This window comes from Triplophysa dalaica, chromosome 1, assembly GCF_015846415.1.
Source record: "Triplophysa dalaica isolate WHDGS20190420 chromosome 1, ASM1584641v1, whole genome shotgun sequence".
NCBI lineage: Eukaryota > Metazoa > Chordata > Actinopteri > Cypriniformes > Nemacheilidae > Triplophysa > Triplophysa dalaica.
In genome coordinates, this window is record NC_079542.1 from 8,520,148 (window position 1) to 8,548,068 (window position 27,921).

At 37.0% G+C, this 27,921-nt stretch overlaps 1 protein-coding gene across 1 annotated transcript in view; it reads left to right on the forward strand.

The window, feature by feature from the left end:
* Window positions 1–27,921, forward strand: part of slc8a4b (solute carrier family 8 member 4b) — a 41,776-nt gene that overhangs the window by 2,159 nt on the left and 11,696 nt on the right. Inside the window, exons 3-5 of the mRNA XM_056757627.1 lie at window positions 14,245–15,342; window positions 17,454–17,717; window positions 19,578–20,062. Of these exons, the coding sequence (XP_056613605.1) occupies window positions 14,302–15,342; window positions 17,454–17,717; window positions 19,578–20,062 (1,790 nt within the window). The 5' untranslated portion in view covers window positions 14,245–14,301. The remainder of the gene's footprint in view (window positions 1–14,244; window positions 15,343–17,453; window positions 17,718–19,577; window positions 20,063–27,921) is intronic.

Below are 27,921 nucleotides of genomic sequence, written 5' to 3' on the forward strand. Positions count from 1 at the left end.
CCTTTTCGATACAACCTCAGCATCGGAAGTATCGATATTTCAAGATCGATCCGCCCACCCCTAATTTGAAACCGCGTTACGCATTAGTTATGCCGGTCATGATGTAGTTAGATGAACACAACCTGCGTGTGGAGCAAACCCATTTTAGATGACAGATCATAGGAATGGAAAAACAACAACATGGGTTTGTTTCATGTCTCATTTCTACGAAAACCTGATTGTATGATGTGGCCCATACTGTTAATGTATTAAGAATGAAAATAGAACATAATTGCTGTATCATTATTACAATAGTCTTACTTAAGAAAGCGTCATTAGTCATAGCCAATCGTCCAGTTATTCTAGATAAGATTACCAGTACTAAACTGTCAACAATTCACAAGTTAAACAAATTTGGCAGCTTATTCATAGGCAGAACAAAAAAAACATGCTGTTTTAGTGAGCAATTATATTGCCTTTCTTACTACATAACTTTAGACTACAGGCGGCACACACATTTTTGTTCAGAATGAGAATCCCCTGGGGTTAGCAAGGGGCAAGGATATGGGGTAGCCCCCCTGCTAAACTTTCAAACTGTCCCCCCACTACATTAGAAATTCCATTCGCCATTGACCAGCATTAGCAAAATATTTTTTTCATATGAACGTGGGTTAAAGTTTCTCAATTCACTTTTTTCCGTTAAACATGTCTTATTTGACCTCCTGGATTAGTGGTTGGAGTGAGCGTGGTAATTAAAATAGATGGGTTGAGGAAATTGAGATTTCTAAGAGGAGCTAACATTATGAACTCACTTGTCAAAACTAACACTGTCTTTAGTCTTTTTCTGCAAGGAGAGTCAGAAGGTTAGGTGTGGTAGCATTCACTGTGACTGTGTTGAATGTTATGTTTATAATAGAAAGCGGAAGCTTATTCAATGCTCTTATGAGTTGGGAATGTCACATCATAATGAATTAAAAAAATTTATGTGTTCTGTTCTGTATGTGGCATATTATTAAATCAAACGAGACAGGCGATTTTCCTAGACTGGATTGGCTAAACTGCATTTAACAAACAAACTCCATTTAGTGTATATAATTGTGTATATATAGACTATTTTGGAGATATTTACAATATTAAAGTTTAAACTAAGCCAGCAACAAGACTAGATCAGTACTAGTAGTTTCAAAATAATATTTTATAAGGACTAAGATATAGTTTATTTGAGTGTAAAATGTATTTCATATGTGAACCTAAACCATAAAACCATTATAAGGGTTAATTTTTTTCTATCTATTCACCATGAGCTTTCCATTGATGTATGGTTTGTTTCTGGTCATTTTTGTTCACGATTTTGCATCCAAAAATTATTTTGATATATATATTTTAGGTAGGACTAAATATTTTCATGGAACATGATCTTTACCTAATATCCTAATGATTTTTGGCATAAATGGAAAATCGATAATTTTGACACATAAAACTGGACTGTTGGCTATGACTTGTTTTGTGGTCCAGTGTCACATATTGTACTTTATGTTGTATGGCAGTGGTCTATACGTGTGAGTCTAGAGTTTTTTGGGAAACTCTTGTCTAGACTTTATCACTCAATGAATTACTATTGATCGTTCAGTCCAAAATCATAAATTTGCTTCTTATGAACTTTTGCCAGTGCCATCATGGAAATGAGTTGTGGATGATAAAAACAAACTTTGAGCGTAAATGTTTGTTACTTTAAAAAGACTTGCCATATTTGGCTATTGTAAATGTGAAATGTTGTGCTAACATTTGTTATGTAATATCTTGTGTGGATGCAGAATTCATTGGCAAGACTTTTAGTCTTTTGACTTTTGATTTGTGAGTGTTTTATACTTTGACTTGTTTCAACTTTATATTGATCATACACTAATGTTGATAAGATAGATTGATAAGTTTATCTGGGCATCACCTGATTCTTCAGACAGCAAATCAGGTTGTAGCAAAAAAACTGTATCTATTTAAGCTATAGGAATATCTAGAGTTTTATGGTTGGCAATAAAAAAAATGTTTTTGTCTACTAACCACATGGCTATTGGTGCCGACAGGTTATACATTTTTGGAAGAGAACTGTATGTCTGTGACTAACCTATTAGCTCACCTACAGTAGCACTTAGTAACATTATTGCATTGGGTAATAAGCAATAAGAATGTGAGAAATTAAGAAAAACAAAGAATAGATTCATCTCTGAAAGATGTAAAGGCATCTGCTGATTGTGATCCTGACGGAGATTTTAAAGCAGCACACAGTGCTAACCAACACTTTTGATTAAGCTTCCATTTTAAAATCTCCCATCTGTCAGATATGAACACATATATGAGCAAAATGTAAAATAATCTTGATTTATTAATATTTAGTATTTTAAGTGAGTGAGAGGTTCTGGAAGATTACCTGGAATGTCAGCATGACTTACTTCATATTTATGAGGTAAACCATCAATGTGCAGCAACGTCACACACAGTCCACAGCAGCCACATCTTCTATAATTTATTTAGAATATAAATGTAAAAGATGTTGATCAGATGTTCATCTTGGCATAAGGCTGAAATAATGTATGTTTGAAGTACTAGACTCTAAAAATGGTTGTGTTAAAACAAGACGTTTTGAACGCAAAATGTGTTGTTTTAACAAAACCATTTTTCAACACATCTTTGTGGTATTTCTTGGGACAACACATTATGTTACTTTTAAGACAACTTGTGTTGTTCCTTTTCTTATATTCCACACAAAATGTGGTAAAATAACACATCATGTGTTGAATAGTATATTAAAAACAATGTGTTCATATTAAAGGTCCAGTGTATGAAATTTAGCGACATCTAGCAGTGTTGTGCTCCCACCACCACTCCCACCTCTCTTTTGAAGCACAACGGTGACTGACACGGGACTAAGATGTCCTCATGTTTTCTCTTCTTTGCTGAAGGAGATAACATGCTTACAAAACGCGCTATGTAGAGCAGTTTGACCATTTAGGGCTACTGTAGAAACATTATGGCGAATTCAATGTAAATGGGTGTATGTAGATAGAAATGGCTCATTCTAAGCTAATAAAAACATAACGCTTCATTATGTAAGGTCTTCATACAGCTCTGAAGAAAGCTCGGTTTGAAATATATTGCATTTATGTCAATAGATCCTCAATATAATTTTTTTATCTTAATCCTACAGCATCTGGATTCAATCTAATGGTCTTGTTTTATTATGTTGAATACAATCTGCAGGTGTGACATTTAGAATCTGGAGGTATGAAAGTGTTTACATGAAGCAGAAACCACATCTAGAAAAGCTCTGCTGCTGACAACTGTTCTTGAAAAAAGCCTATCCTATATACTTGCATTGTCTCAGTGGTTTGTGTGTTACCGTTGTTTAAGAGTTGTCAGAGAGATGTATGTCTTCGATTCAAAACCAGTTCCTCTCAAGTGTGCGAGAGTGACATCTTACATCAAGTACCTGTGAGAGAGATCCAAAAATGGCATCTTAGCCTTAGTGCTTTAGTGATCCCATTTTCTCACCGTCTAACATAGCCTTACAATAGATTTCTTTCTGACACCTCTCAGTCTCACTCTACTGCTTTTTCATATGATGTTTTTTATCACGTTTTATAAGCAGACATTTTAGAGACCTTCTATCCTCATCATAAACAGAGATCATCCTTTACTCCATTCAGCCCTCGGTCATCTGGCATATAAGAACCTACCACATGAGACGGACACAAGTGATCTAAAGAGACAAACCATTGACTTATTTTTTTTTTGCACACCATACGGTGGACATTCTGGACACTTGGCAGATTTTGCTTCGTCACAAAAAAGCAATACAATAATTTTCAGTTATCAACACCTTTATAGAAATGCCATGCAAAATCTGCAGTCGGCTATGATTAATGTACTCTTAATCCTAACAAAGATGTGTTGCAGCATTAAATGGGTTAAATATTAAAATGAAAAGGAATCTGAAATTCTCTTTTTTTCTTTCTTCAGATAGTAAGTTTGTTTGTTTTACGTCACATTGGGCAGAAAGTCGCATGGGATTTTTTTTCCGTTGTTAAAGTGTCCTGTTCTTTTTTCAGCAGTACCACAAATTTTGTTTCTGTCTTCTTTTCTTTCTCTTACACCTCTCTTAAGTCTTTCCAGAGGTTGTTTTGATGCTGTTTGTAATTATTAAGTCTTGCTAATTTGATTTCTTGGCCTCGGCATAATAGTGTCAGTCTTGGGCATTGTGATGTCAGAGGTTATGTAAATCTTAGAAACAGATGTAGCAAGGTGAACATCCACTGTGTGTGTTGTGGATGACGCTGTTTTTTGCATGTTAAACTCCTGGCAATCTATATTTTAAAGGGGCCATTTCATAAATTGAGATCTATACACACACATGAGCTTTCCATTGATGTATATGTGTTGTTAAGATAGGACAATATTTGGCCGAGATACAACTATTTAGAAATGTGGAACCCGATGTGCAAAAATAAATAAATTGAGAATAACGCCCTTTTAAGTTGTCCATCAGCCACAGCAGGCCGTTGCTTAGAAGAAGCAGGTTTGTTTTAGTGCTCTTGCTCTCTATTGGCTTACTGCTGCAGTGACATTGTGGGGAGTTGATAAGCCCAAAAGTGGAAATTCTAAGCTTTAGATAGATACCAAACTTGAGTGGTTTATTCTAAAAGAGCAAGCAGCAGCGAGCGAAGTTTGCAGGCGTGTTTCTGGCCATTTTTTTTCACCATTTTGCATCCACTCACAAAAATTATTTTATAAATATATATATATATATATATATATATACGGTAGGAAATTTACAAAATATTTTCATGGAACATGATCTTTACCTAATATCCTAATGATTTTTGGCATAAAAGGAAAATCGATAATTTTCTTGTGATGTAGATTATGTTAATCTTAGAAACAGATATAGCATGGTGAACATACATGGTGAGCAGGCTGTTTTTTGCTTGTATTACTACTGGCAGTCTATATTTAAAGGGGCTATTTCATGAAAATCAGACTTTTTCCATGTTTAAGGGCTATAAATGAGTCTCTGGTGCATCTGCCAACTCAGAAAACGTGAAAAATGACAACCCAGTAAATTTGTTTATGTAAGTCTATATCTGCAAGCCTGTGAGAAAACGAGCCGTTCAGATTTTTCTCCCTTTCTGACGTAGATAGCCATTCTTAGTATAATAATACTGCCCCTTTACCTGAAAGTGTCCAACCATGGCGGTGCAGACATTTTCGCAAGAGACATACATGAATTAGTTCTGGGACATAATGGCAAAAGTAAGCAAAGTAGAGCAAAGCATGCTAACTGTTCTTTTGTTGTGTCGCCTTTGTTAGGAGTCTGTTCGCTTTTAGAAAACAATGAGTTTGGAGTTTAAAATGAGAATCAGCGTTTCTCCTCGCATGCAAAACTGGGCAGTTAGAGAGCATGATACAATAAAATATCTGTGGTGTATTTTGTGCTAAAACTTCACAGACACATTCTGTGGACCCCTATGATTTATATTACATTTGTGTAAAAGGAGAAAAAAATCTCTCCTTTAAATATTTGAGCTTGTGTGTGTGGTTGTGAAATCTTCAGCATTTTTCACTCAGTTTAGAGATTAATGACAAATAGTAGAGAAAATATAAAATAACTATTCACGATGTGAACAATTTTACCAATTTATTTATTTGTTAATGCAGGGGTGTAGTTTTAGGATTTGGGGTATATTTCATTAAATGGGTTATAGAGGGAGTGTGTTCGCTCATGGACAGTTATGGTTACAGATGCAAACACAAAAAATAATAATTATAAATATTGGCCTGTTGGCCTATATGAAGTGACACACGAAATCCCTAATATTGAAGTCGATCACACTTATGAGAACTGACACGAAATAAAAGCTGGAAACATTGGTTCCAAATAAAAAAGTTGGTCAACATTTACTCACCTTAAAATGTAAATGTAAAAATGTACGATAACAGACTTTAGAATCATCGCGAAATCCGATAACATCTGGTATGTTTGATTTCTCGCAGCGTTGTGCTGATGATCGTCGTACTGATGTCATACACCAATCAATCTGTGGATACAGACCGGGAGGTAACTCGTTCAGGACATTTTCCTTCTATGGGAGTCAATGGGTGTCGAGATCTGTTTGGTTATTAGCATTATTCCAAATATATTTCTTGGTGTTCATCAGAACAAAGAAATTTATACACATTTGGAACAATTTGAAGGTGAGTAAATGATGACAGAACATTCATTTTTGGGTGAAGTATCACTTTAATAACATTACAGACATCCATCAATAGGATATACCGTGACATCAATAAAATAGGCCTGATCATCAACACAAAAAAACATGGCAGTGCTGACAATAATATAGAAGGACATCAGGTTAAGAAATGACATGCTTGTGAATGTCATGGTTAGGGTGAAATGCAGCATATCTAATGATAAATCTGAAGTCCATCAAATCTGGTGTATCGGTTGAATAAATACAGCGATATTTACTCCTAGGCGGTAACAGATCCTACCCTTAAGCTCTCCCATGAGCAATTTGAAATGTCAGTGGGATTTGTATTAAAATAATGACTGTGTGAGAGCAGAACGTTAAGCTGTGTTTTGTGGTTGCTGTTGTGAGAATGATTTACTGCGTTAGGTCACCAGTAATTTCATTTTCAGTGTGCACTTTTTTGTTCTTTAGAAGAAAACCTGAGTTTCGGATAGGTGGTGTTGAGGGACGGAGAGAGTAATAGTTTGTATGCTCCTTTGAAGGGCACTAGAAAGCCATAACCTTTACCTTTCTGTAGCAAATTAATCAAGAAAACAGCAAAGGCTATAAACTGCTGGCATCTCAGAGCTGTCAGACCGCCTACAGCTGCCAATTGATGAGCTCGTATTCATGTGGAAGTTTGGCCATCAGTAATGTCTTGTGAGCCAAAACACTAAGAATGCAGCGCATACACCTCATCAGTCTGAGGAGTGCTGAACTACTGCGGTTCAGAGGTGAGCTTCTGCTATAAATACTGTCCAAAATTACAGTGAGGCAAAAAAATGGAATTATGGCTGGGAAGCCTTTGGGCATGTTTGTTTTTTCTCAATTTGGCACCAATTCTTCATTCATAATCTACAGCAGCTGATGGTAGTAGTTGTATACTAAACGGCATTTCCCCTTCTTACACACTAAGGCGTAAGTACAACATACACAATACACATAAGCACTGTTTATATTGCATGTTGCTTATTGGGTGTTATCCAATTTATTGACAGTTGCTTCAAAGTATTATCCCATCTCTAAAACTAAAGCTAGTCTAAGGCCTAAAGCCTGAACTTGTATCTCCTTCAGGAAATGGAGATCAATAATATCGTCTACAAATCCAGTCACAAATCCCTCACCTCCCTCATAGTGATGTTGTGTGCCGAAATTTACAAGTACAATGGTTAATCAATCTTGTAATATGCCTTCAGGGCTGTTCTTGCTCCTGCCATTAGCTGGAACCGCAAGACTAGGACTGATCAATTCTCTTATCGGCTGCGCATGGCTCACCCCGTCGCAAGAATAATGAGATTGCAGCGGTAGGGGCGAAAGCATTCGCTGGATGACTGATCCCAATGCAATCTCTAAGATCATTTTAAAACTGTAGCGTTAAAAGTCTGCTTATTATAATTTTTCTAAAAAACAGTCTACGATACATGTGGAATATCAGATTCAGAATATAAATATTCAGTTAGCAAGAAATGGCGGAAACCTAGATGCTTGAGCTGGTATGCATTGAAACACATTTATACAATATCCATAGACTTTTGTCTAGTTAAAGTCATAGTTCACCCAAAAAGGGGTGGGCGGAACTAAAGCACGTGTGCATCCATTGCCAACAAAACACAGACGTAAGACTCCGTTTCACTTACCGCTAGGGATGAGAACCGAGAACCGGTTCTTCTTTAAAACCGGTGCCCAGTGAATCGATTCCTTGGAACCGTTAGCTTACCTGCTTAACGATTCCGCTTATCGGTTCCGCTCGTTGCACGTCACACACGCGCTGCGTTGTTTTGGTTACGCAGCAAACATGTCATCGAGGCTAGAAAAGAAGAAAATGCGGTCATTTGCAACAACTGTAAAAGTTTAATTTCGGCAAAGGGAGGAACTACCTCCAATATGCAGAAACATCTGGCCACACAGCACGCAATTCATTTGCAGGACTGTCGCGTGTTTGATACACTACTACTTGGCGACACAGCAACAACAAGTGAGTCAAGCAGGTCATCTGCTATTAATGCTGAAGGTAACTTCTCTATTTAGTTAATGTGAGCGCCATTCCATTGTGTAAACTTTTACTATATGAATTATAATCTCCATTGTCAATCTAATTTAGATGATAATTTGCCTAAATTGATAGTTGTGGTCTTTACAGAAGACTTATTTTTTTTTGTATGTCAGTTGAGTTGAATTTTGTTTCCAGAATATTAACAAAAGGCACAAGCTCTTCCTTGACTGTTTAGTCTGTGTTTTAAGTTTTTATGGCACTTAAATTTTGTGCTGTGTTTGTGCTGTGTTCTTATCAGATATTAAAGCGAGTTAAGAATTGTATAATAAGGCAGGGGTTTTCAAACTGTGGGTCGCACTTGTGGGACTTGGCTTTTGAATGACACAGAAAAATACAGTTTAGTCCAATAAATGACTGGGAATAACAATAAATTTGATATTTTACCATTAGATAGTTTGGTATTGCAGCTTAAATTTCATTTATTCTATTTATGGAGGATGAATGTATATTTTCTCCCCATATTTCCATTTAAAGATATTTTGGTGGGTCTCAAGATAGATTACAGCTGTCTAGGTGGGTCGTGGAATAAAATAGTTTGGGAATCGCTGCAATAAGAGACTAAGAATATTTTTTACGAAACAGATTTCAGACACCTATATGAACGCTGGGGAGTGCATCGAGCACAGAAATACTACGTAATACGTCCAACTCAATTTTTGACAAGTTAACTATGTTATGGATGAGAAGCCGGCATGTTTAACATTGTAAATAAGTCAGAAAGCATGAAACACTATTGCATTCCCCCTTTAAAGAATGTTGGTAACTGAACAACAGCGATACCCATTGACTTGCATCCTCACGATAAGTGAGTGGATACCATTGCTGTTCAATTACCAACTTTCCTCAAAATATCTTCTTTTGAGTTCTGCAAAATAAAGTCATATATGTTTGAAATGACAACAGGGTAAATGATGACAGAATTTTGGGGTGAACTTACCCATCTCTTTATGAGGTATTTTGTGTCAAACGATGCTACAACATTTATTTAGGAATTAGTAGGGTTTTTATTTGGTCCCTCACAATAAAAGTATTGTCAAAAAGGTATCATTGATTATACATTGGTGTGAAGTTTGTGTTCAACTTCACACTATAGATAGCCAACTTCCTGCTGAGCTGCCAGATGCTTGTTTCAGTAGTTGTGAACTGCCTGGTTCTACACTTGCTGTTCCTGTCCAAACAGACTCTGGATTTAGCTGCTGAAGGTCACCATGTTTACTGATCTAAGATCGTGAATAGAGGCCTGTCTGTTTGTCCGTCGGTCTGTCTTTCTTTCTCTCCGTTTGTTCGTCTGTCTGTCCGTCCATGCTCCAGAGGCCTCACCAGCATTTCAAACAAGGTGTACACATACAAATTTTCACATTTTAAACTGCTTTTTTGAGTTTATTTTGAGAATGAAAGTCATGACCAAGAAGGCATTTATCTCCTGTCCATTCTCATGTTACAGTGGTTCTCAACAATTAACCACACGCATTTATATCTAATTAACATGCACGACCACAAGCACAGCACAAGACCATTGGCGTTCATCATTAGCTACCAAGCGTGCAATTAATTAATTATGAAATATAATAGCCTGTCTCTTTTACAATGTCTTACTGTGACACTGATGGGGTGAGTCCTTTATCTTCATTTTTGAGGGATATGCTTGAAGATATGTAGTACATTTGGTCTCTTCACTATTATGTTTTTCCTCTACACACCATTGAGTTTGCCTTCAGGAGTCAGCGGGGATCACAGTAAGAAACACTGTGTTGACCTGCGGCTGTATTTAACATTTTAGATAGCAATGACTCATGCGTTTTGGTGCTTTTTTAGTAACAGAAAATGTTATGTATGCATCACTAATGTTTTCTGTTGCCCCTATGGGAATGTGAGTTTAATCCTTTAGCTTTAAATAGACCCTGCACAGCAATACTTTCTTTATCAAGTTTGCTAATAAAATAAATATTGCAGAAAGTAAAGATATATGATTTTGCATTGCCCGGAGGACATAATGCGGCTTATTCCACAAAATATGAATTTATAACAGTCAGGTTTTCGAAGGTTTTTATTACAGCTTTCTAATTCTGTAAGGAAAGGACAGTCTGATGGTGTATACATTTTGGATGGATCCAGGTATAAATCCTTATCTTAACATGTTGTTTTACCAAGCAAAATTACAACATATGACTGCTTATAAGTACTGCAGCTTTTGTTACATAATGTAAACAAGACACAAAAATTATCATTTTCGTATTTTTCAAGGTCTCACACTGTGTATAGAAAAGAGCAGGTGCTGTGACTGGCCGACAGGTCTTGAATCTGAACATGAGCCAGCTGGTATGATTCGGGTTTAGCTGACTGTACTGTCAGAGGCTGTTCCTGGGTCAGATCAAACAGTGCCAGTGTGGGACAGGTGTGACCCTGCAGTCTCTTACAGTGCAAACTATTAAAGAAGGAAGTGCAGTTGGTCTAGAAAGAAGATCAAATAGGCAAGGGAAATTTTGGGTTAGCTGAGAGTAAAGTACAAATAAAAAGTCTCCTCTCCCTGTTTCTTCAAGGTCAGCCATGATGGCTGCCCTTTGAAAAACCTTCACTAAATTACAGGCTAATGAAAGTAATACCAGATGCACATCAGCTAGAAAGACTTCACTTAATCTAATTTTTTCTCTACACTACATTTTACTATTAATAATAAACTTCTGTCGATTAGCACTAATGGATTATCTAAGATAAGAACTCTTATCAGTTTGCTCATGATCAATGTTTTCAGTGAAGTCATATTTAAGTGAAGACAATTTATAATCCTCAATCCCATTTTTTTCCTGTCATGTTTTCAGTTTAAACCATCATTCTTTACTCACAAGAGTTGCCATTGTGAGAGGTTTTATGGTGCATATGGTTTCAAAACATTGTCATGTTTTAAGATTTTGTTTTGGGTTGAATTCAGTGGCAAACAATTGAGCATCCCTTTAGTTGAAAGTCATGAAAGTAGCAGACATTGTCCAATTAAAAAATAAATGGTAGTTCCTATTAGTATGTTGGTCTTGTGGCAAGCTAAATCCCTCAAACTAATGGGGGGGGTTAGGTTCTGTGAATCTTGGCTTTGTTTCTAATCCCACAATCAGGTCATGTTGTAAGAGACTTGCCTATAGAGGAGGCTGAAGGTGCACCTACCATCAGGTACATATTGCAACCCTGTATCACAATTTCTAATAACTGTAACATTAACAACACCATATAATATTATATTGGGGTGTAATGAGTTTGAATTTAATCAGATGTTGTGTTTTGTGTACGTTTATTATTTCATAAGTATTTAGAAGTATTTGAGCATGTAAACCGAGCCAACCCTAAATCGTTTGTATACTATTATACTATATAAAACACAGTGCGTAACGGGAAGATAAAGCTACATTTGCTGTTTATTAAAAAAGTGCAATTATTTCAAATGTTCCGAGGCCAAAGAACAGACCTAAAAGTGATCCCCTTCTCCGTCCGCCATAAAACTTCAGTTGCGTACAAATTCAAAAACTGTTGCATCACACGCTAACCTTGAGCGCATACTTTCATATAAAACGTTACCTAGGCATTCCAAGATCTAACGGGCGATCGTCAATGATTAAAACCTGCTGTTTTCACATAACAATATCGTACGGGTCCAGAAGACTCGAAACTCAAAGCAACCTATTTGTAATGCTTTGGTACGGTTTTTGGTCAATACCCGTATCTGACTTCTATTTCCTTGTTGCATGTTTATGTGGTTGGGATGTGGGCGGTTTTAGGTTTAGGGTGGGAGTGTGGTTAGGTGCTCTAAAATATCTATTAAAGAGGCATATCGTGACACTGACACGCATTTTCTAGCGCAGTGGTTCTCAAACTTTTTCGTTTTAAAGCCCTCTTTGTGTAGAGTGCATTGCTTTACTGCTCCCCCCAAAAAACGTAGAATCTTCCAATTTGAATGAAACCAAATTCTGTTATACAATGCTGGAACATCAATACTGGTTGGTGGTCTATTTTTCCGATGTTTAATTGCATAAAATTATATAATTTAAAATTCATATAACACCTCAAAATATGTGGCCCAGTTTGAGAACCACTGCTCTAGTGGACTAATACAGTTCTCTCCAAGTAGCAGTTCTCACCAAGTAGACTTTTGTGTCTCAAAACTAGCAATATGTACGTGATGGTACATATTTTGTGGCACTGTAAAAAGTGTACAGAGGTAGTTTCATACCCCCTTTCAAAATAACTGTGATTAGGTGTGCAAACATGAGAAGTTTTTAGAGACATACCCAAACCATAATCCATATTTACAAAAGACAGGAGTTTACTTAAGTTTGAGTGATATAAAGTGTACTGTGAAAACGGCAGCATTTATTATGATCATTTCTACCGGTCCGCTCGTTTTATTGTGTTTAGTTGCAGCAGGTAACAGGTATGTGATAAAATATCAGATTGCATTTAACAAAACAGCCAGATGATATTTTTAATTTATTGTGTAGCATAATCTGTGCTGGTTTATCAGCCTCCATTTTCCCCCTTGGTTTGCCTCCAAGCACTGGTTGTGACAGTATCGTCACGTCGGCGCAAAAGGGGTCTATATGATTACACTTATTCAACAATTCCATTTATGTTGTCTGTGGTGGTAAAAGTGTCTGTGGGGTATCAGAGAAACTACACTGTAGGTGTTTATTGATGACATGTAGAATCAATACTAGACTTCATGCTGATATTAATAAAAGTAGCGTGTGGTGTTTAGATTATTTCTCCGCATGAACAGAGATTACAGGTATACACTCACATACAATGGTAATATGTTTCTTTCAGCCTGAGACATTATATTTACCAGGGGTTGTCTTTTATTAAAAAGAAAAGATTTCAAGGTTATATAAAACGTCTTCGAAATTTGAGGTTTTTGTGGTTTTATTGTTTGATCAAGAGACAGTGCATCCCTAAGGATTTATTTTGTAATTGTAACAGTAGAAAATATATATCTTTTATATTTTATTTCAAACTCAATGTAAAATAAACTTTTGACAGTTGTTCTTGAAATTGATGTATGTAAATTTCACGACTGTCTCTTAGTTTCTAGCACAACCTTCACTAATTGTGCCACTTATAGCTGTTTGTATAGTTTGTACTTTGTACATTTTTTTTTCTTCAAAATAATATTAACTTGTCTATTTATGATGTGGTTTTTCAGTACATATATTTTCATTTTATCACGAAAATTGTCGAAAAATGTCTTCTGCATCATTTCCACCACAAAGTGTAATTTAATCAAACCGGATATTTGGGATATGGCAGAAATGTTTTTATTATGATATAAATAATATAAACATAAATAAATAAATCCTCTGATGCCTGTGTATTTTACATGTGTATACAGTAATACTCCTTTGTTGATTTCCCAACAAACTTATATTAAGGGTTCCGTTTTCCTTTCCTTTTGAGTACATGTACACACTGTAAATGGCCTATTTAATCTCATGTGTCAGTGTATGTGTGTGTGTGTCCTGAGTCAGCATTGTGCTATAAGCATTGGAAATCTCAGTGCCCACACAGACATATATTCCAGATCTGACTCCACAAGCCTATAAACTTTTTTAGACGTCTCACCCTGTGGGCACACACACACACACACACACACACACAAGCCAGTCCATTAGGTTACTAACACAGAATTCACAATTTATTACCTCATTTCTCTGTGTGTGTGTATGTGTGGTGTATACATGTTTGGGCAGCTAAAATTCTTTTGGGGTCAAAACGTCAAGACTACATGCTTTCCAGTATTGTTTATGTTGAATTTATTATATTTTCAGCTTTCTGTCACAAATGTGTATCAGTAAATGTGTGGTGTAAGTGTACATGGACTTTAGGTGTGTCCGTATGTAATCTGATAGTTTTCCTTCACTCAATCTCTTTCTCTGTATTTCTCTTCAGGTGGTGTGAAGTTAAAAAATTCTAGTACGAATCACCAAAAACCAACGCCAACTTGCCATGCCTTTTTGCTTCAGTCCATCTCATCTCTCCTTCACTCCCCTGATCCTCCCCCTCCTTCTCCTCCTTTCCTTCTCCATCCCTTCTCAAGCTGACTCCCATGATGAACCCCAGTCAGCCTCCAACTGTTCCAAAAAAGCGGTTTGTGTAGACGGAGTCCTTCTCCCCGTTTGGAACCCCCAGAATCCATCAGTTGGAGACAAAGTAGCCCGTGCCATTGTGTACCTGGTGGCGCTAGTCTACATGTTCTTAGGCATGTCTATCATTGCCGACCGCTTTATGACTGCTATCGAAGTCATAACGTCACAGGAAAAGGAGATCACTACAAAGAGACCCAATGGCGAAACGGTCACGACCACAGTTCGTATTTGGAACGAGACCGTCTCCAATCTAACCCTCATGGCTTTGGGTTCCTCGGCACCTGAGATTCTGCTTTCTGTCATTGAGGTCTGTGGACACAACTTTGAAGCCGGTGATCTCGGTCCTAGCACCATCGTGGGCAGTGCTGCCTTTAACATGTTTGTGATCATTGGCCTCTGCGTCTATGTGGTACCCAACTACGAAACGCGGAAGGTCAAACATCTTCGAGTATTTTTCGTGACTGCAGCATGGAGCATGTTCGCCTACGTCTGGCTCTATCTGATCCTCTCTGTGATCTCTCCCGGTGAGGTGGAAGTGTGGGAGGCGGTCGTGACGTTCCTCTTCTTCCCTCTTTGCGTGGTCCAGGCCTGGGTCGCTGACCGCCGTTTGCTCTTTTACAAGTACGTGCGCAAACGTTACAGGGCTGACAAGGGACGTGGAATCATTGTGTCTGAGGGAGGGGAGGAGCTTGGGAAGGATACGGGATTCACAAAGATGGACATGTTGGAAATCGATGGAATAACAACACATCTGGATGGAATGCTGGCAGCGGAAAGTCGGCTTGGTGGACGCAACCAAGACGAGGAGGCCAGGAGAGATATGGCAAGAACGCTGAAGGAGCTTAAGCAGAGGCACCCTGACAAGGACACGGAGCAGCTTATAGAAATGGCGAATTATCAGGTAAAAAAATCACTATATTTACTATCACGATGACTAAATTGTATAGTCACAACTAATGCTGGGTAAATTACTATGAAAAAGTAATTAATTACTAGTTAAAAATTACATAGTCAATAGTGCAATTAGATCAATGTACAAATAACTTTCTAAAAAAGAAATGAATTGCTTGTTACTTTCCATATCCTGTATTAACCTTGATTAATAAAGTGATTCAAGGATATAGGCAAAACGGCTCTTTTATTTAATTTAATTTAATTTAAATAAATAATATTAAACTACATACACTATTCTTATTAAATGACCAAAAATTATCACAAATAGGATACATTAAAGCATGCATTTTACATTTACATTTAGGCATTTGGCAGACGCTTTTATCCAAAGCAACTTACATTGCTTTACCCTATACATTTTACATAGGTATTTGCAATCCCCTGGGATGGAACCCACAACCTTGCGTTGTTAACGCAATGCTCTTACCACTGAGCTACAGGAAAGCCTGTAGCTTTTAAAGGTCCTGTGTGTAATTGAGATTATTTATTGATAGAAATGCAATATATTACACATAGGTATGCCTTCAGAGGTGTATAAAGACTGTATACAATGAATAGTTTTTTTTATTAACTTTGAATGAGATATTTCTATCTACATACGCATGTAATTCGCCATGTTCTGTCAGCCGTCAAAGTGTTTCGAAAGGGAGAGGGGGAGTGAGCAGTTGGTTGCAATTCGCAACCTTGCCGCTAGATTTCACTGACTGGTCCATTTAATTTGATGCCATTTCCACTATTGTATATATTACACAGTATTTTAGTTCAATTACATCAGAAATACTGTATCTGTAATTAAATTACAGAAAAAAATAACAGTAATCCCTTACATTACTTTTCAAGTGAAAAGTAATTAAATTACAGTAACTTATTACTTACCCAGCACTTGTCACAACACTGCAAAAGACACATTTCTCACTTAATATTTTTGTCTTGTTTTCCAGTATAAATATCTAAGGATTCTTAAATCAAAAGACATGTACATGAGAAGCAAAATCACATAATATATAGTGGCGAAAAAAATCTAGGTGATCTACTGATCTTGTAGCAGCGGGCAGATCATTCCACAAATGTGGAGCAGATCCAGAAAAGGGACCTTAGAGTGATTTTTTTTTTTCCCTATTTGGAATGGGACTACAAGACGTTGTTCGTTTGCAGAGCGTGGGGATCCTGTGGGTACATAAGTCTGTTTAGCGAGTGAAGATATGGGGATGCCAAACCAGTCGTGGTTTTGTAGGCTCAGAGCAGAGCTCTGAATTTGATGCGAGCGACTATTGGGAGCCAATGTAACTTAATGAAGAGAGGAGTGATGTTTGCTCTCTTCACTTCATTAAAGACCACTCTTGCCGCTGCATCCTGGATCATCTGTATAGTTTGGTTGTGCAATCTGGGAGTTTACCCAGTAGCGGATTGCAATAGTCCAGTCTGGACAGGACAAGAGCCTGGTCTACGAATTGTGTAGCATGCTCGGAAAGGTCTTATTTTCCTAATGTCGTAGAGGATGAATCTACAGGACCGAGTGGTGCTGGCAACATGATCCGTTTAGCTGATCATCAATCACCACTCCCAGGTTTCTGGAATTTGTAATGGTCGATGAGCCTAGTTGAATGAAGAGGTTGTGATGATTATTTTAGTTGTGAAAACAAGTGAAAAAACAGAGTCAGAATATATTTTTTGCAGTGAGTACATTTTAAAAGCAACCATGGGATTTATATAAACCACGAGATCTAAAATGTTACTGTAGCTCAATTTAAAGAGCATTGCATTAACATGGCAATTGTAATAGGTTTTGAACCGGAAAACAATAAATGCACTGTAAATCGCTTTGGACGAACGTGTCTGACAAATGCATTAATATATAGTAAATGAGAAATTATTACGTTGTATTGTGTAAAAGACCATATCTCACAGGACACTTTTTCTTAATTTATCCAGAATCTGCTAATTGAACCTGAAATTACTTAAAGTTACAGTATTTTTAGGCCGATTCGTAAAAAAAAAAGAAATCGGTCTGCAACTTAACTGCAGCTAAGCTAACTTTCCTCAACCTAACGTTTGCAGGTTCTTATACAGCAGCAGAAGAGCAGAGCTTTCTACCGGATTCAGGCCACAAGGATGATGATCGGTGCAGGAAACATCTTAAAGAAACATGCGGCAGATCAGGCTCGTAAGGTTGTCAGCGGCGGGGAAACTCAAGAGCAGGATTATGAGCCTCATATAACACGGATAGAGTTCGAACCTGCTCTATATCAGTGCTTTGAAAACTGCGGTTCTTTAAAACTCACTGTGCAGAGGCATGGAGGAGATGCTGGGTGTACTGTTAAGGTAAGTTCCAACAATGCATTAGTTGTCTGTTGTTATGTCATGAAACTGAAGGTGTTCAATTTTATGATTCTTGACGCAAAATTTGATACCAAAGCACATGGCTATATCTGAAATATATTAATATAACTGTGGACAAATTGCATTTAAACATTTCCAATGTACAATTAAGTACAAAAAAATATTTATTTAAATTTATTTCCTGATGCACATTTATTTGCTTATTGCCAAACTGTACTGCGAGGGGCGAATGATCTTGGGAAATTATTGAAAGTTTTCATTAAAGGTGCCGTAATTAATTTCTGAAAACTGTTGTTAGTATTCGAAATCGACAATAAAACCAACCCACTTCTTCGCGAAAGGAACACCCTCCTTCCTGCATTGCTTCGCTCTCAGCCGCAACGCAGGCATGAAATACATAGCTTTATCATAGCTTAGACCAAACAAATAATAAGGCAAATTAATCTAATAAGTGAAGACGACATGAGTACAAGCAACACAATGGTTCCAGAAAAACAAAGACACTCAAAACTAATCCGTTACACAGCTAATATTACAACAACAACTACATATCCTGGTTCTGACAAAAAACAAAACTTATCTTACTCCCATACTGATATGAATCAAAGCTTTGGGGGTGATTTTTATACGATCTTGATCTTCAATGTCTCTCTGCTGGAAAGCCTTTACCATAGTATGATAGCATAGAGGGTTCTAGCGTATCTCTACTAAAGGCCTTCACCATAGTATTTGGATCCTATCTCTTCGCTGGAAAGTCTTTATGATATTAACACACGCCTAGCTCCTACCTGACTTTAAGCATTCTGACTTAAAATCCACAGACCTTTTACTTTTATGTAATAAATACGACATTGCTCGTGCTCTCTTTCCTCCGTCAACATGATGTAAGGGATTTACAGTAAAAGACCCGTGCAACAGTTACGATGAAAGAAGACTCAGAGTCAGGAATATAATTAATAGATTAAAATTTTGTGAAGAAAAATAGTTTGTAGTTTTGCCAGCAGAAGTCAGCTTCAGCACTCTCAAGGAGTTCCACAGGCCGACCTGCTTTACATTTGAAATACAGTAGTATTTAAGCTAACAGAACCAACTTACTACGTCATTACTTGGGTAAATCAAGCTGACGTGATTAATTATCAATAGATAAACATTAACACAAAGCTCTCAAACACTTTTGGAATCATGAGACTGTACATATAGTCCTATAGATTATGAAAGATGACAGCCATGTACTCTAACACAAATTAAAACATGACGTCATGTCTGTCTCGTGATTTTCCACTCTTTCTCACTTTCCTGAAACAATACAATCACACATAGGTAGATGATGATAAGAAGTTAATTTTCACAGTCACACAGACCTAGCAGGAAGAGAGAGTCTAAGCATTCATTAGAGACTTTAAACCATGAATTATTCTCTACTTTCTGTATCAGAAAAGGTTGGAGTTAATCATGCTTAAATCATCAATTTGAAATAAGATAATTCTCAAAGAAGATAATGCCTTTGGAAGAATACTTGTAACCAAACATTTCTTGGCGGCTATTGACTACCGTAGTAGGAAAAATTGCTTTATAAATTAGTTTGTTCTGTTGAACGCAAGAGAAGATCTTTGGAAGAATGTGGAAAAGCAAACAGTTCTGGGGCACTTTTTGACTACTATTGTAGTCAATGGTTACTGTTTGGTTACAAGCATTCTTCCAAATATTTTCTCTCTGTTAATCGAAAGAAAGAAATTCATACAGATTTGAAACACCTTGATACAACTTGTTATAATAACAAAGAAGAAAGATCAAAGACATTTGACTAACTTTTGAGCTTTTTAAACATTCGTTCACGTACAGGTTGACTACCGCACAGAGGATGGCACAGCCAACGCTGGTTCCGACTACGAATTTGCGGAGGGCACACTGGTTTTCAAACCCAACGAAAACCTTAAAGAGGTAACCGTTGGTATTATTGATGATGACATCTTTGAAGAAGATGAATACTTCCATGTCCGCCTGAGCAACCCCCGCATAGTCGGGTGGTCTGATGGACATCCTATTGCTTTGGAAACCGGAGCAGCGGCCCCCATCGCAGCCCTCGGCGAAGCCCACACCGCTACCGTCACAATCTACGATGACGACCATGCTGGAATTTTCACATTCGAGAGCGAATTGACGCGAGTTAGCGAGAGTATCGGAATCATGCAGGTGAAGGTCCAGAGGACATCTGGAGCACGTGGTCTGGTGGCTGTACCGTACAATACGGTGGACGGGACCGCTCACGGAGGAGAGGACTATCAGGAAGTGTCTGGAAAACTGGAGTTCAAGAATGACGAGACTACGTAAGAGATTTCTGTCTTATTTATGTGTGTGATAGAGAGAGATAATGCATCTGTCTGTCAGGGTCTGTCAACGATGTTTGTGTTCAAAGATTGTCCAATTTTTATTGAAACCTCACAGTAAAAATTACAGCATTTAGGCCTGCAGAAAAGCTGTTAGATTGGGATTTGATTGTTTTGCGCATCTGTCTCGACTGATTTCAAGGCAAGTGAAACGCTGCAAGGTATTCATTTTCTTTAGATTATGTACTTGTCAAACAGAATGTGTCATTTGTAAAAAGCCTGTCGGATAGATAGGCATGCTCTGACATTGCTTTAATCTGCACCCCGAAGAGTAAAGCCTAAAACGTGAGAAGTTTTACTTTGCAGTGATTTTTGGGGTGAGACAAAAGTCAGAATTTGTATAAAGAACAGTACATTTTTGTTGGTTTCAGTTTTTAAGAGTGTAATTTCTCCTCTTCTGTACTGAAACTTCTCATGCACACTGCATTCCAACCCAACCGTAATCACTCCTGTTTACTCCAACTTTTTCAATCCTCCCCTGTTTAATAACTTCCCTTTTTCATTCATCCATAAGTACTGACTGATTTAATCTCTTTGAATATATTGCTTTTCACGCTTTGTATATTGCAACACCTCAGCCTCATAAAATATAAATGCTCGTGTGCGGGACTATGCGAAAAAGGTTTAGGTAGGTTAATATTGGTTTGGGCCGTGTGGAGCTGTGCAGACCCGTGGGCTCGGCGTAGACGTAAAGAGTAGGGGACGGGTGAATAGGTGACAGGACAGAGTTAATGAAATACAGAGAGGGGTCAGAAGAGGTTACTGAAGACAGAAGAGATGAGAAAAGACAAGGAGGTCTGGAGGATTCGTTTGTGTATGTCTGATTGTGTCGTTGCCTGTTAACTTAATGCATGTGATATGTCGAGGTCTGTGCTTTAGTGCAGCAGTGTGTGATGGAGGTCTGAAATAAGAAGGCTGGGTCCCCTCTGTGCCTTTTGTTTTTCGTTGACTCAATATAAATTCATTTTCTATTTTCAGTTGATGTTTACACTGTTTCAAGGTCAAATGCAAATTTACCTCACAACATGAAATCTTGTGGTATTATTTACATCATTCACACCAAATATTTTGTGTTTTTATGTCGTTTTGGAGATGCTCTGTAGAAAAGGGTCCCGCTTTAGTGCCGTTCTGTCGTATTCATGCTGATTTATTGCTCATATTTTCTGAAGGATTTATGAGATACAGAGAAGCGCTCTCACTTACGCACACTCTCATTTGAACGGTCTCTCCATGCTGTCTCTTTGTATTATTCCAGTACTTTCCACTCAATCTGTCTTTTAACAGGATTTTCTGCAGCTTCGCTTGCACGCGTTTCTATATTTCACACAGTAGATTTCATTTTCCCTTTTGAATCTATTACAGTCACCTTCTCTGTTTTCAGATTTGTTTCTTCTTTAACAATATATCTAATGACTATGTTATATTTAATTTAAATCATTTTGCAATCCATATCACACATCTTTCTCTCGCGACAGTCGTTCCAACTGAAGCACATTTAAATGTTTAGAAATGTCTTCTAGAGTGTAAAGTGTATGTGTGAGTTTAAAGTAGATCACTGCCCCTGTGAACACGGTTTTTGGGAATCCTGCTGTTCTAGACTCCACAACATTTAGACTCTTATCTATATAAAAATGTTTTTCTCTCCAATTCTATCTTTTGAGCTCTGAGGGGGTGTGTGAAGAGAACAGCTTCAAATGATAACATACAATTTATTCATGTTAAAAATAAAATAAAATGAAAAATAAAATTTAGTTGGATTATAACAGAATTTATGCCAAAACAGTAAATATTTAAAAAATAATATGCACTCATGCACACTGATATGCACAGCAATACAAATCTAATATAGACCATTTTGCATATAGACCATAATAGATAGGTTTACGTTTTTTAACAGGACACATATTGGACAGGATCTAATATGTAATTTGTCTAATATATAGCTTTTTTTATCAGCATGGCCTCCTACCTCCCTGTATGCCTGTTCATTTTGTGGTTTTACTCTATTTTATGCTGCAGTAGAGCCTGTCATCACTAATCTTACTATGGGTGTACCCTGTCCTAACCTCATGCTGCAATACAGGTTCTCTAAATGTAAAACCACATTACAAAAAAACTGACATCTGCTAGGTTTCTGACCAATGTAGGATTTCGAAAGCTGTAATTGACTAAGCCTGAAAAAACTACTAGCTACTAGTTTGTAATTTCAAAGCTTTGCAGAAAACGTAAAACAGTATGAGGTCTGTTTATTTTATTTTCATGTGCTTATGGCTTCATTTTTAACTAATTAAATATTACTTTAAATTTGTATTTCTATTTCTGTTTGTCTTTCAGGCGAAATGTGAAGGTTGTTTCTGCCTTCCTCTTGTATGTTTATTCTGTGCTATTAGGATAAACACCCACATTCACAGACACACCTGCTTTCATGCAGATACTCCCATCATGCACATACGCTATAGAGAGTTTTAATTAGAGGGCAGATGTCCAAACAGAGGGAGACTGGAGGCCAATTGTCCAAGCCATGATTAGATGCTTTACAGCTGGCTCAGTGCTCGCTCGGCCCTCAGGAGCCCCCGCTGAGGGCATGAGCCTTCTCCTCAAATTCAGCCTCTTATACTGTTCATGACAGCATCGCATCCTCTACTGCATTACGTTTATGAGTAGAGTTGGCATAGCTTTTGAAATGTCTCTGTGTCTCAAACTACTATACATGATTGGACTGCTTTATTAAAATGCATCTAAATTAAATTGCACACCGATATGAAACATTGTACGAGGAGTTTACTTTTAGGTGATGGTGGGACGAGAGGACCAGGCCTGTTGCCATAACAATGACTCCCGTGCCAATTTGTTAAGCAAAAGCAAAATGCAATCTGGTTTATGTTTAGAAGGAAACAGAAATTATAATTGTTAAGGCCAGTATTGCAAAGTTTACTTTCAGAATGACAAGAAATGCTGCAAGTGTGAACAGGCTTTTTACGTCTCCTTTACGTTCTTACTATCTTTGTTTCTCTCTCATTCATGCATTCACCGTTTAGCCTAATCTAGGACTCAATTCAGTTCAATTTCGATACGTCGTACATATTTGCAATAAAATAAATGATGCAATGCATGTAGCCTCAAATCATTTCTCAATGAACTGAAATAATGCTTCACAATCTGATCAAGTTGTTTTACGCAGAAGAAAAAGAAGATATGCTGAAGAAAGTTGACCAAACAGCACTGGCGCCCATTCACTTCTATTTTATGGACACAAAACCATTGCAAGTGAATGGGTGCCAATAAGAAACATTCTTCAAAATATCTTTGTGTTTTGCGGAAGAAAGTCAAAATTTTGAAATGACATGAGGGTGAGTAAATGATGACAGATTTTGTTTTGTGAACTATCACTTTAAGTATTCATAAATAAACATGTAGAATCAAAGAACAAAATTGAAACCCAATGCACAAGTTTGAAATTTTGACTCAGTTAACATTCACACAACAAAAGGTTTCAAGAGTATTTCAATATCTGCACCAGTATAAACTCTGAAGGCTGTCTGTGGTACAGTATGTACAACCCATCTCTTCTGTTCTCTCTGCCTATACTTTCTGTTTCATGTATTCTGCTTTGTTGCTCATACATTTGTCTACTTATTCATAGACTAAATGTTCGTCAGCATTCTTGGTCTCCAGCATGGCACAGCAAGCGCTTTGCTATCATGGGATTATTTCATTAGATGCTTAAAACAAAGCTTTTAGCACTAGGCATAAATCACAGCCAAAGATGCAGCCAATAAGGCAACATTATTTTGCCTTCCCAGAATGCAAAGCGTTAATATTCATTTGACACCACTGCTCTTTTGTTTCAGTGTGTAATGAATTATTCTGTATTGGCTCTTTCTGAAAGTTCATTTCCTCCAAGAGAATTTCATCCTTATTATCTGTGATCTAAAACCTGCTTAACTGGAGTCATATTTGCATACGAGTACAAAGATACTTTAAGCACATTTACGTTATGCATTTTACCTGTAAAAGCATTCCCTTGCAATCAATTCTTCAATCTTGTTGCTTGCGCCATGCTCAGCTTAATGTCGTATGTCTTAAACATAGTCTAGCGTCCCTAGATTTGTACTTTGAAAATTTCCTTAAGAAGCTTACACCCCGAAAAATCTATTTCCGCTTTGCTCACTGCCTTTGTGGATGTTTCTCTTTTTCTCGTTTGTCATCTAAATCCTCCACTTCTAAATTGGAAGTGGCTAACTAGCATTGTAGAGACAACAGATCACTGAGCCGTTTCCCTAATGATTAACCTAAAGTGACAGTGTGTTCTTGTGTGAGCTCTTTTGTGTTTAAAGTAGATATCAGACTGAAAGAGACAGCAGACATGTGGAGGGTTGAATTAATAAAAGAAACACAAAGAAATATCAGGATAGAGAGAGCAAGAGAGAGAGAGAGAGACGAAAAAAATTGTCTGCTCGTAAAACAAGTTGAGCTTCAGTATTCGCCAGATACTGTAGATTAGGAAGGAGATGCAAAATGTGTTTACATTTTTTTTCATTTTGTCATTATTTGGCATAAAATTACGTCATAGATTTTAATATATGAAAGGCTGAATGTGATTTAAGATTTAATTTACTTAGATTTTGTGTGAGATGTTAGACAAAGAGAATGGTTTCAGGTGCCACATTTTGGCTCCGGGACCTGGAACGGTAATGACTTTAGCCAATCACATGCTTACCTTCAACTTCTGAAAGCGCTAATGGTCCTCCAGGGCACATGGGTGGTAAGTAAGGGATAATGTATAGGCAGCAGGTTGTTATTGTAGAAATAAGCCCCGACAGTGTGATTGATTATTTCGTGATAACTGCAGGTTGCTTGTACATTATCTTGCTTATTACACAACTACTTTCCTTATTAGAAAAAAATTGGACATGAAATGTGAATTTGAAATATGTTATTAGCTAATTTTTACAGAATGCAGACCTTCGGCGATTAAAAGCCATTTCGTTTTTAGTCAGAAACGACGTTCAGATGTCACGAACAGGCAATTTGGTTTAATAATAATTTGTAAATATGATGTCATATATGTTATTAAAAGATATATTTATATTTAATTAGTCAAAAAAATCTGTCAAAATTATTTTTGAGAGGTAGTTATCTGGGAGTAATGAACCTGCAAATGCCGCGACTGCATGGCCAATCAGAATCAAGCATTACAACGAGTGTAATACATGAGTTTTAACATGCACGGTAAGCTAAATAGGTAATGAAGAAATGGCATAATGAGTGATTTAAGGGTGTTTAAACATACATGAGTAGAGAAAAGAACTGGGAGATTTTACATGGTACATGAGAGGTTGGACAACACATTTTTTATGTGATAAAGATGGATAAATCGAGTTAAATGGTTAATGAAGAATAGGGTGGATGTAATGTTGTGGCAGGTCTAACATGCATCTTTATCCTTGGGTTTGGAAAAGGGATTTTTTTACTCTATATTTACTGAGATATTGAAAGAGTCAGGCCATCTGTTAGTGTTTATATGTGTGATAGAAACGGTTGCAGATGTGATTATGGGGTTATCAGACCTGTTAGAGCTTTCGCAGGTTAGAATTGACAGAAAGATCTCAGAAGAAATAGAAAGGGAGAAAGAAAAAAGGGGACAGCTTGAGAATACAAAAACACAATAGCGTGCTTCATAGAAAACAATATTTGAGACATTCTGTTCTCTATCTCTTTGTTTCCTTACAACTCAAATGCAGTTATGTTCTGGCAACCATATCATCTTTTTCCTACATTTAGATTATACAGCCACAGAAAAAAATTAAGAGAGCATTTCAAAATTCACAAACAATTTTATGTGTTTATGTGCTTCGCTTAAAATAAAAATATTATTTCATTATTTCTCCCAAATTTCAAATAAAAATATTATTTCATTATTTCTCCCAAATTTCAAATAAAAATATTGTTTTTTTCTATTTGCGTTTATTTGCAGGAAATAAAAACTGCAGAAAAAAGTCAAAACAACAGTAAAGATGTTCTGTATTTTATTAGACCTCAAATACTGCAAAGGTTTTTTTGCAAAAAAAATGTTTACTTTTAATCAATACAACATTTGTTCATCTATTTAAGAAACGTTACAAAAATATATTTTTAAGTGACACTCTTGATTTTTCACACAGTTTTCATCTGTCTTGTCACACTGTCAGTCTTTCACATTAGTGTTGGATGCCTTTTTGTCACTCCTGAGAATTGATTTTGTGGAAAATCAACAGACACTGGACGTGAATTGCCACAATACATCCAGAAACGCAGAATAAATCAAAATAGGAGGGGTCTCTTAATTTCCCCCCCCCCGGCTATATATTGCCATTTATTAATATAACACTCAATTGTCAAAACACTCACCATTTTACTACCAAGAAAAGGTATTTAATTATTCCCCAACCCTGTTTTTCTCAAGCACTGAACCCGCAAAATGGTTATAGATGTAAATATATTTGGACAGAAAGTACTTTCTCAGCAAACAACAGTATAGATGTTTTCCACCCCATTGATCTAAACCACTGATGGGAGCTCCATCCAGTGATAGCATACAACATTAATTCTGTAAATTCAAGTGTAAGTGGGAGTATGGAAGTTTATTGTATAGTATGGTATCGTTTTATGATTAGTGAGGTTTTGAATAATGACTCAATTTTAATCTGCCTCCTATTGGGCCCTTAAACAAAGTGCTTAATCCCAAATTTCTTACTATACTTGTTATGTAAATTGCAAAATGTAAATGACCAAACAAACGGTTATTAAGCAATGAGTACTGTATGTGTTGTTGTATCATTATAGTAACTTCCTTCTATAAATAATCTGTTCATAATGATCAGGCCTCATAATGTACTAATGTACTACACTCGACCCTCTCAATAAAATCTGAGGTGTTCTCCAAAGTAGTCGATAATATCCGTTGCTTTATGACAAGCCTGTCATTATAATGATATTCCAATAGAGAGGAAATGAGAAAAGAACGAATTTGCTGTACCCTGTCTGAACACATGCCAGATCCTTCAAATCTGCCAAAACATCAGTTCTCAGTCGAGCTATCCTCCACTTTCTCATTCAACTTCAAGGTCCTCTTCCATCTTCCTCATTCGTCTCCGAGAACTTTGATTTATTTTGAAAACATTAAAGGTCCAGTCGATGAAATTTAGCGGCATTTAGTAGTGAGGTTGCGAATTGTAAGCGACGGCTTTCTCTCCCCCTCCCTTTCTAAGCACTACTGTGCTGTCACAGCACTAAGATGTCGTCACATTTTTCCTTCTTTGTTGAAGGAGATGACGTATTTTCAAAACACGCTCTGTAGAGAAATAACATGGTGATTTTTAAGTTAGAGGACACGCGGTGTATGTAGATAGCTCATTCTACGGAAATAAAAACATCACGCTTCATTATGTAAGGTCTTTGTACAGATTCTGATATGTAGTTTTGCAAAAGCCCATCAAGTGCTTATTCCACAGGCTTAATAGTTAGAGCATATTTTTAAACAAAGTCAATGCCTACTACAGTACATACTTGTCATTTTATTTTTTCATAATGTGTTGCTTGTGTCTGAGAGGCCGCAATGCTAATTTCTTCATATTAGCCCAGCGTTCAGATTTGCTGCCCGTGCCGCCCATAAGCTGCTCATCATTGTTCTTTAATTAGAAAGCTGTTGTCTAGGGAGTGCCAGATCGAAACACGTGCTTGCTTTTCAACAGCCAAAATTATGACTGAGCATTACACGCCTGACCTTATTTGATTGATAACTCCACCCAAAATGTGTT